This window comes from Arachis ipaensis, chromosome B07 (genome assembly GCF_000816755.2).
Source record: "Arachis ipaensis cultivar K30076 chromosome B07, Araip1.1, whole genome shotgun sequence".
Classification (NCBI taxonomy): Eukaryota; Viridiplantae; Streptophyta; class Magnoliopsida; order Fabales; family Fabaceae; genus Arachis; species Arachis ipaensis.
Genome location: NC_029791.2, coordinates 86902885 through 86913752, shown reverse-complemented (window position 1 = coordinate 86913752; position 10868 = coordinate 86902885). Strand labels below are relative to the sequence as shown.

Genomic DNA, 10868 nt, shown 5'->3' with positions numbered 1-10868 from the left:
ACACACCTCCTCCTCCGCCTCCTTATGCCCCCAATAACAACCATCCGCCATCCCATCAAAACCAATTCCCCCAATTCAATTCCCCTAACTACCCTAATCGCCCCTTCCAAGAAGAACACCCAATCTCCAACAACCACAATCAGCCATTTTCCCTATCCCCCAGGATTTCCAGCCGAATCCTCCCGGGCGATCCTTTCCCCCGCCGCAATTTTCCTCGTTTCGACACTGAAACACGCTGGAACCCTAACCCTGGCCGTAGGATCGCTCCCGACTGTCTCCTTCCGAGGAATTATACACCCGTTGATATCGACAGTGAATTGCGCCAACACCGTGAAGGGGTCTCGCTGCCGCCCTCGGCATATCCGGCCGAAAAGATTCGATACGATCCCGATCGCTCCAGGTTGAGACTTGAGTATGAGTATGAGGGTAACCCTAGGAAGGATGAGGAGTTTGGTTGCGGCAGCGGTAATGATGCTAATTACCACAATTACCACCGCCGCGGCGTTGGGGATTTGCCACCCAGACACGACTTGCCCAACGGAGGCTTCGGCAGGGCGCCACCGGCGATGCCAAGGGAGATTAATATTGATTTGAAACCCGGGGGGTATGTTCGCGGGTATAGTGCGGAATTCGAGGATGAGATTCCCAAGGTTGGAAGAAGAGATGGGCATGGCGAAGGCAAGAGGTGGTTGAATGAGAGGAGGGGACCTAAGGAGTTGCCTGATTCACGGTTCGAATTGGGGACCGGCGAGATTGGTTTTGCTAAGAATGTTGATGATTTCCGCGTTGGGACACGTGAGGAATATGGATGGGAATCGGGTAGGTATAGTGGCAGAGGGAACAGCAGGGAGTTTGGTCATGAATTATGGCGACCTTCTCTAAAGAAACAGGTTCAAAAGAAGAGTGCTCTTCTTAGGATCCAGAATGCAAAACCAAGTTATAGGAATCGTGAGATTGAACAATTACGGAATGCTGGTTATTCTGCTGAGTCTAACACTAATGTTTTCAGGGGCAAGGAGCAGTGTGGGCATGTAGGTTATGGGATGAAACAAGAAGAAAGGGAAGGAAGTCCTGTGGAGCTTGATATCTCTTTTGAATCAAATTCCCTGGTTGCGAAGGCTATTGTGACCACTTCGACTTCGACTGTTGTTAATGATACAAATATGAATTCTGTCTCTGATGCTGATTTAACTCCCTCAGAAAAGAGAAAAAAGGTTTCAGTATCCGATAGTGATTGTTCTGGTTTGGAAGCTGCAAAAGTATCTAGGGATGTTGTAACTTTGAATAGCTCATCCTGCAAAGTGAATGACTGCTCTGGATCTGTGAATGATTTAAGCTTACAGAATAATGTTGTTAATCCTTGTTCTCAACCTTGCACCCGCGAGACTGATAGTGTGAAAAATGAGGTTGCAGGTGGAAGTACCAAAATTCACTCTGGTAAATCCTCCCCAAGGGTTGTAAAGAAGAAAAAAGTTGTCAAGAGAGTAGTGAAGAAAGTTGTTGGAAATCCAAAATCTACAATGTCAAATTCACGATCAGCAAATAAGGTTCATGGATGTGTGCAACCTGATCGAGTCATACCTAGTTCTTCATCTGTCTCTGTTCCCAACAAAGTTGAACCTTGTCTTGAGCAGAAAAGCATCACTGTAGACAAGATGTCAATGCCTGGCCATAGTTCATACAATTTATCAAAGGATCGGAATCAATTGCTTGAAGATAGAAATGGAGATCTAACCCTGCTGAGTTTGGGGCCACATTCCAGGTCACGAGAATGTGAAACTGATGAAGATTCAGATACTCAGAAAGGAGCCGCCAGGTTTGAAAGTGGTCTTGACATTCCAAATTCTCAATCTTGTGCTTCTACTGGTCAAGCTAAAAAGATTGATTATGAGTGTTTAGATGCAAATAATTCTGTCCATGACTTGCGTAGAATGCCAGATACTAACATGGTTCCTGAATTATTAAATGGAAGTACTTCCAAAATCAATGATGTGGGTTGTGATATTAAACAGCTATGTCAGAATCAAGAGTTTCAATCACGTGAGAATTATTCAAATGTAAGATGTCCACAGAATGGGTTTGTTATAGATGTAGTAGATGACAGCGTTCTTAGTTCAGCTGACAATATTGGTAACTCAGATCGCACTAATACATATAACTCTGCTAGTAGCGTTTATGGCCTAATTTCTGGTGATCTTACAGGATCTAAAGAGAAGCTTACAGTTACTGAATGTGGTCTTACTGGTGAATCTGGTTTTGGACATATGGTCCCTACTATTATCACCAAGTATGCTATTTTGGAAGAAAATCCAGACGTGATCAACCCTGCATCAAGCAGCGCAATGTCTGCCCCTTCAAATTCAGGAAAAATTAGGATTCACGCTGGTACAGATTGCATACAAAATGCTATTGCTCTGACGCAGGGTTCTTATAGTGGACCGGTCAATTTAGATGATGGTACCTCTGTTCAGTGTTCTGACATCACTAATGATGCTGTGAAGGATGTTTCCCCCTGTTACGCTGCCATATCTTCTGAGAATTGTTGCACGGAAGAGCCATTTTCAAGTTCTAATCTTTCTGTTGGATTTGGTGAAGGGGATACAAACAATATGAAAAAGAGAAAAGCTAGGACTCATTCAAAGTTTTTGCACTCAAAGATGGAGGGAATTTCTCCAAAACCTGTAAATTCAGTTAGCCATGCAAATGATTGGGATACTGCCTCAAGTGTGAAGGTGAAGGATGCATGTTGTTCAGAAGTTTTGGATCAATCTGTTCAAAGCTTAGATTCTAACCTGGAATCGTGCTTGGATGGGATCGTTACTTTACATGGGAAAAAGGAGCTTTCAGAGGCTGAGCTTTGTGTTAGAGATAATGAGATTGATGATGCAAATTATCTTTCACTATTATCTAAAGGGATCAAAGTCACGACTACCTCTGAGTTGAGTGATGCAGTTGTGGTATCCAAATCTTGTGCGGATTTTCCTGTTTCTTTCAGTGATAAACAAGCGCCCGAAAAAGAAGTTGAATTGTCAAGCATGGATGTTCTGTTTAGTGCACAATCATTGTCATGTTCAGAGGATAGTAGGAAATTGTCTGACAATTTTGTTGGAGGTTCTTGTGACGCTAGATATGCAAATAATGAAACCATGAGTTCTGACCATTTTGAATTAAAGAACTCAGATTTTGCATCTCATTCACTTCGTGAGGACTTGGACATTCAGTTCCCATTGTTGGATGGTGAATGCAAAGAAAATGGCACTCAAATGCAAACTGACATTTTTACGTCTGGATTTAATAAGGGAGATATGAAGGACAGTTTAATTCATCAACAGAGCATTGTGTCCCATCCTTCCGATGGTGATTTGGAGGAGGATGCACCTGAAGCACCATCAGATGTGTGTTCTCAAGGGATATCGGAAGCACCTGAGAGAGGGAATTTAAATTGTACATCAATCCAAGATGAAAACAATTGTGGGGATATATCTGCAGTTGAACATGGTTCTGATTTGCCTACTTGTACTTCACCAATACAGCATACTAATAAGATTATGAAGTCAGCTAATGCAACTGGGCATAGTAACCCAGTTGAGAGGAATCTAATGCGACAATCATCCCAAGTCAACTCCAAGGTTTCAAATAATGGTCCAGTTTCTTATTTTTCAGAAAATGGGAGCAAAAATACCCTTGGAGGTGCCATGCCAAAAACTCAAAAGGGTCGTTCGTTCATCATTTCAAAGTCGAATACAAAGACATCTGCCTCTTCAACCCATCTCTCAAATCCTCGAACTTGGCGACGTTCCGGTAATAATTCTCAAGGTTCTTTACCTGGAAACAAGCTTTCGCCAGGAAAATTTCTTCCCAAAAGGCAAATTCTAGATAGGAAAGGAAACTTTCAGAATACCTCTTACATTCGTAAAGGTAACAGTCTTGTAAGACAGCCTACTACAGTTTCTTTTACTCAGATCTCTTCTGTAAATAAGTCACCTTTGAGCTTAGATGAATTATCAAAGAGTACCAGATCTGGGAGCAGGATTGATGTGTCAGATCAACTGACCTTGAAAACAGGAGTAGCAGAGGTCCCTCAGCAGAGTCAGAGAAAACCTTCACTATCCATTGGCACATTATCAGAGGAAAATATATCTTCCCCATTGGTAGAACCTCCTTCCAGTGGTTGCTGTGAAAATGCATCAGATCCTAGAAAACTGATAGATATCAATGATACACCAAACTCTTCCAAAGATGATTCAAATCAGTATGAAACTCCTGATAATCAAAGTAGTCCACTGAGTAAGCTGGAGAACCAAGTTGAAGCAAATGATGGACACATTTCTTCTTTCAGCACCAGGAGAATTGTATATACAAAGCCCAAAACAAATCAGTTGGTAGCGACTTCAAATTCTCGTGATGAGAAGTCCCAAACAGCCTTCTCCGAAGGCTACTACAAGAGGTGCAAAAATCAGTTAGTTAGGAATATGAACCAGACTGTTGCAGTGCCGAATGCCACTCTAGATTCTGATGCTCAGGGGTCTTGTAAGGTGCTTTGCAACAGAAAGTTTAGTAAGAGGCAGTTACATAAAGGTATAGGTGGAGAACTTATTATTTTGCCTAATTTATCTCCATATAATTTTTGCTCTTTTGAATCTCATACCATCGTTGAGAAATATATAACTTTCGGCTTGGGGCTGCAGTAGATGCATATCATGTATTCAGTTGAATACTGTTTGCTGTTTAAAATATAATAATTTAAAAGTACACTGAACTGCTTGCTATATGCATCTATCCATTAGTTTATACCTGCTAGAAATGTGTCCCTTGTTTTACAAGAATTCTGTTTGTGTTCATCTCTTCTTTTATATGCTTTATATATGAATGCATAAATGGCATTTTCTTTCAATATCAGCTTCACAATTTTCTATACGATGTCCTGAGCCTAACTTTTAGAGCTTTTTATTTTATTTCGTTGTTTGCTTGTGTTTATGTTATATCTCTGCATGTCTTGAGTCTATTTGTTTGAGCTTATGGTGGAGTGATTTCTCCATTCCCAGCCCTTGCTTTGACTCACTGTTGGCTGAGGAATTTTGAGCTGTTGGTGCTATTCCATATATTAGTTTTATTTCCCGTTATTCATGGTTAGAGCTGAGTCTTAACTTTATCCTTTTCAGTTGCTGGGAGGTCATTCAAATCTTTAAGAGCCTCATTAGTCTGGACATTATGTGGCAAAAAGTCACCTAAAAATGGCCATAATTCATGGCATTCTCAAAAGGTTTTGCCTCAGTTATTTCCATGGAAAAGACCAACATATTTAAGAAGCGTCGTTCATAATTCTGCTTCATGTTCCAATAGTAGCTTCTTATCAGCAATTAGGTACTCAGCATTTGATACTCCTTCCTTTATGTTTGCTTTGTTTCTCCTGCTTTGGGTTGTGTGCAACCAGCAGCCCAAAATTGCAAACTTTTGATTTCTGTTTTATTTTAGTAAGAAATTGCTTCATTTCAGAAAGATGGATACTGTTTACACTAGGTCAACCCGTGGGTTTTCTCTTTGGAAATCCAAGGTATTAAGTGTTGGTGGGTCTAGTTTAAAATGGTCCAAATCCATTGAGAAGAACTCAAAGCAAGCTAATGAGGTTAGTTTGGCTTTTGGTATATTTTACTTTATGCAAATAGATCTTTCTTAGTCAGTGAATTTAAGAGTTTCTCATCATCATTTTAGGAGGCCACACTTGCTGTTGCTGCAGTAGAGAGGAAAAAGAGAGAGCAAAAAGGTGCAGCTTGCGTTGGTTCCCATGCAAATAGTAGGAAACATTCTTTCCATGAGAGTTTGTCATATCATAAAGCTGCAGACTATTTGTTTAACGTGCTATTAAAGCTTATTTATGCTCTGTTCTATTTATCTTTGTTTTCCTTACTGGCTGAAAGTAATGGGTTGATTTTGTAGAACGTATATTCCGTATTGGTTCAGTTCGCTACAAAATGGATCCTTCCAGGCGCACACTTCAGAGGATTTCAGGTGGTCAGGATTTCTGTGAGAACCATTTTACTTGAACCTTGTGTGTCCTTTCATACTTTTCAGTCCACCAAAAACATGATACGCCCCTAGGCTGAATGAAGCATTTGCAGGGATATTTATAGGTCGCTTATTATATTTGTACAAACTAAAATCATTTTTTAATGAAATATAATGATCGAAGCTATTAATGATGAAGACTAAAAGCACAAAAAAAGAAAGAGAGAAGTGGCAAGAGAGATTAAAATCAAAATGACCTATATTTATAGGGACCAAGAATCATATTTAAGCTGTCTGGCTTTTGTTGAAGCCATGAATGATGAAAACCGTAATTTGGAAATACGGTGCCTCAGACTGCTGAAGGACAAATTGTGGTATGGCAGTTTTCAAGATTCTTCTAAGCACAATGAAAAAACATTGTGGGATAGATTAAGAACTGAATGAAAGGATGATGGATGCTCCTTAGAACAAACAATTTAATTGCATCAGCTAAGCAATGCTTGCTAGTTTCTTTTCAACTTCAATAATGAATAGCCTTTGAAATAGCGTTATAGGTGAGGCATGTCTAAAGGACTCTGACCTATTTCCTCTCCCAAAGATGTGTTCCCTAGTTGAACATTTGCAGTGAATTACCTGTTAGCATTATGACTCACTTTGATTAACTTAATGTCTATACTATAGAAGTGGAGCCTTGGAGCAATGGTTGAGTTATCTCTGGGTGACCTTAAGGTTACGGGTTCAATCCATGTAAACAGCCACTGATGTAATTATCAGGTTAGGCTGTGTACATTATACCCTTTGGGTACGACTCTTTTCTGGACCCTCCGTTAACGCGGGATGCTTGTGCACTGGGCTACCCTTTTTTATTTTAATGTCTATATGATGATGGTAAAGGTGCAGAAAGAAAATCCAAACATATAAGTCTTGATGCCTTGTGACTTGTTGGTCATGGGTTCAAAATTTGGAATTACTCACCCCATCTGTTGTCACGGCTGTGTACATATGCCCTGCCTGTATATCGTTAGGTTGGAGCTTGTGGATGCATAAATTCTTGAAATGTTGTCAATTTTTTTATTGCTTATCTTATATAAAATACTCCACACCATTTAGTTTGTTTGTAGTTGATTTCCTGTTTATGCCAGGTGAGGTGTGGAATCATTAAGCTTTCTTTTGTTTCCAATATGGGATTGACCATTATGAATGTTCTTCCATTTCTGTTCAGCTTCCCATTCTTTTGTCATTATATTCTGTGGATAAGTCTGCTGTTTTTCTCTAGCAGTTAATAGATCCTATTACTTGGTCTTACAATGTTTCACTTACAATTCTTTTTGTAGATGATGAATCCCTGTTGTCTGCCACTACTGATTCGGGCTTGGCTGTGAAAAGAGCTTACATTCCTAGGAGATTGGTGATTGGAAATGATGAGTATGTTACCTCTTCTTATGCACTGGCTTTTATACCTATAGTATTTTGAATTTCGTCAGTGTTGGTTGTCTTCGCTTAAAAGCAGCCAAAGGGAAAATATTTGTATAATGCCAAGTCCTGCAGTGTTATTGATCTTGCTATACTGAATCAATTTTCACAGATATGTCCGAATTGGAAATGGTAATCAGCTTATCAGAGACCCAAAAAAACGAACTCGAAAATTGGCAAATGAAAAAGTTAGATGGAGCTTGCATACTGCCAGGCAACGGTTGGCTCGAAAGCAGAAGTATTGTCAGTTTTTTACTAGATTTGGGAAATGTAACAAGGAGGGTGGGAAATGCCCTTATGTTCATGATCCCTCAAAAATTGCTGTCTGTACTAAGTTCCTGAATGGTTTATGTTCTACTCCCAACTGCAAATTGACTCATAAGGTTTTGTTATAGCAGCAGGTCCAAGAAATTGAATGTTATCTACTGCATTTACTCCTGTGTCTAAACTGAGGTTAATCACTTGTGCAGGTTATACCAGAGAGAATGCCAGATTGTTCTTATTTTCTGCAAGGTTATTAGAAAGTAATATTTGATATAATTCGTCTTTTTCCTTCCAAAGGAAGTTATAATTCTGACGACTTTCATGGCAGGCTTATGCACAAACCGAAATTGCCCATATAGACATGTCAATGTGAACCCTAAGGCTTCTGTTTGTGAAGGATTTCTCAAGGGTTATTGTGCTGATGGGAATGAGGTATTAACCAACATAATTAATTTTGTTTTCTGGATAATATTGAATATTTAATTTGTTCCTCATTTTGCTAGAATTTCCATTTCTTTGCGTATGAATTTCCATTTCAACTAGCAGAATCTGGATATGATCCGGTGGTTCATTGTATTTATGTAGGTTATAGGCCATATAGGGTTCTAATGTCAACTTGGGTTCATTGAGTAGAATTTCATATTTGACTAGTCAGTTGCAGCCTGTTGCACTGTTTGTGTTGGATTGGTAATCCTAATGGAGTAATACTGCTAAGTGTAATTTTGTTTATTTAATTATAATCTTTTCTGTACTCTAGGCTCTGCTGACTGTTCTTCGAAAAATTTGTGTGCATAAATGACCGGAGACTAATACTCGCTTGCTCATGTATGATCAGTGTAGGAAGAAGCACAGCTATATCTGTCCTACTTTTGAAGCAACGGGCACCTGTACGAAAGGAACCAGATGCAAGCTTCATCATCCCGAAAAACAAAAGGGAAAGAAAAGGAAGAGATCTGGAGATCAGAATAATAGTAACAGCAGAGGGCGTTACTTTGCTTCTGTTCCGATTGATGTTTCTGAAGCTGGAATCGTAGTTATTCCAGGGCAACGTGATCAGAGTGATGATCTTGAAGGAGAACTTACTGACTACATCAGCCTTCAGGATGACTATACAAAAACTGTTGGTCAATCATTAGCGCTAACATTGTGCGACAGCGATTCCTTGAACTTGCAGTTGGAAGATTATGAAGTAAATGTCAAACCAACTCTTTTAATGAAATCAAAAGGCACGCCGCGATCTTCTCGGTCCAGTGTCCTGCAAAGTTAGGCAGCAGAAGACTCGAGGCATCTGTAACTGAGGTAACTTGGGTAATGCAGAGCCTTTTTTTTGTTTCCTTCTAGAGAACAGTTTTTTTTTTTTTCCTTCCTCGTTGATTTGTACACGATCGTTTCCCCCCTCCCCTTTGTTGTTGTTACAATTTGTTATATTTATAAATTGTACAGTAACCTCTGGAGAACAGACAAATAAAATATACCCTACCGGGAGTATTTATGCAATTCCTGTGCTCCCCCCAAAGACTATTACCGCCCTTTTGACATCATTGATACACATCGATTGTCTGTCTTGGAATTGGAATATAGGGCGGCGTTACACGAGATTTCTTTAGAGGGCTGGGTCAACTGCTCAATCAAATGATATTGAGCATGTTTTTCATTTTTTCTGAGAAACAAGCGGGCTATTTCTTTGCAAAATTGTGCTCAATTTTATGTGGCAATTTTGGCAAGATCTCTTCGTTAGTTGGAGGAAGAATTCGGGCGAATCGGATTCTAAGGAGCATATAGAGAGAAAATTGGATTTGGTTAGATAATGTGTGGTTGGTAAACAAGGATTGGTTTTTTTAGCAAGGTAAGGAATGTATCATCAAATAGTCAATATGATTTTACGAGATCTAGTTTCATTCAAACGGATTTTAGGCAATTGAAAGGATCTTTTGATCAATCCAGAGATTCCATTAGGAACGAGGATTCGGAATATCATACATTGACCAATCAAAGAGATACAACTAAAAGAAAGATTGATTCTTTGTTCGGATCTTTCCTTTCTTCAAACGGAACGAACAAAGATAGAATCAGAGCGATTCCTTAAATGTCTCTGGATATTCTTCAATGTGCCGACTATTCATGGAATGTGAGAAGTAGATGAATAATCATCTGCTTTCAGAAGAAATCGAAAAATTTTTTGGAAATCCTACAAGAGCCTATTGTTTTTTTTTTCTCAGAACTGCATCTGGGTTCGAATCCTACTGAGAAGTCTACTAGAGATCAGAAATTGTTGAAGAAAGAACAAGATGTTTCTTTTGTTCTTTTCGAGTGATCGAAAAGTAAATAAATAGTTGATATATTCAAGATAATTACGTATTTACAAAATACTGTCTCAATTCATCCTATTTCATCACGTCCGGGATGGGATATGGTTCGAAAGATGAATTCGTTTGAAAAAAGGAGAAAAAAAGAAAAAGGGGTGTTAAAGGGGGTTTTGCGGTTACTCATTTTTTATATATAACTTTGGTAAGAGCCAATTCATCGAAATAGAAATCTTAAGAAATTTCACTATTTGGATGATTGACAGATTATTTTGTATGTATTATGCATTAACTACATTACACCACTCAAATAAAATAGACTTTCGAAATGTAGATATATTTGAATTAAAGAATTGGTATGGTATTAATTAAAAGGAAATGAAATAAAGAATATTCAACTGAAAAATTTAATAACTTAGTTAGAAAACAATTGATACAGTTGGATCTCCTACCCCAATTAGTCGTACCTTTGAAGTCTACTTCTTCCCCATACTGAGAGAAAGGAAAAATGTGAAAACTATCATTAAAGTAGCCCAAGCAAGATTTACTATATTCATATGAATTTTTTCTTCTATCTCTATAAATAATATCACTATGAAGGAAGTAATTTACTATTGTTCACTAATTGTTGTTTGTTTTTTTTATTAATCTAATTGTAAGTATCGCAATTAATTAACTGTTTAATTAAAATAATTTAATTGTTCAGAATAAGTTCAAAAAGTTTAGAATGTTAATTAGAAAATTTAAATATGATATTTGGACTCAGTAGATTTTTCTGAGTTGGAAAATATAATTTTCTGCGAAAAATTGCGTAAAAATGTG

At 38.5% G+C, this 10868-nt stretch overlaps 1 protein-coding gene across 1 annotated transcript; it reads left to right on the top strand.

Annotated features, from left to right (window-relative positions):
- Positions 2–9240, top strand: LOC107609527 (the record flags this gene model as incomplete). The annotated part of the gene is given in 10 exon segments (XM_016311528.1): positions 2–4578; positions 5163–5364; positions 5497–5626; positions 5713–5764; positions 5938–6009; positions 7341–7431; positions 7592–7862; positions 7950–7992; positions 8072–8175; positions 8579–9240. Coding segments are annotated over 10 exon segments (5409 nt in total). The 3' UTR covers positions 9011–9240.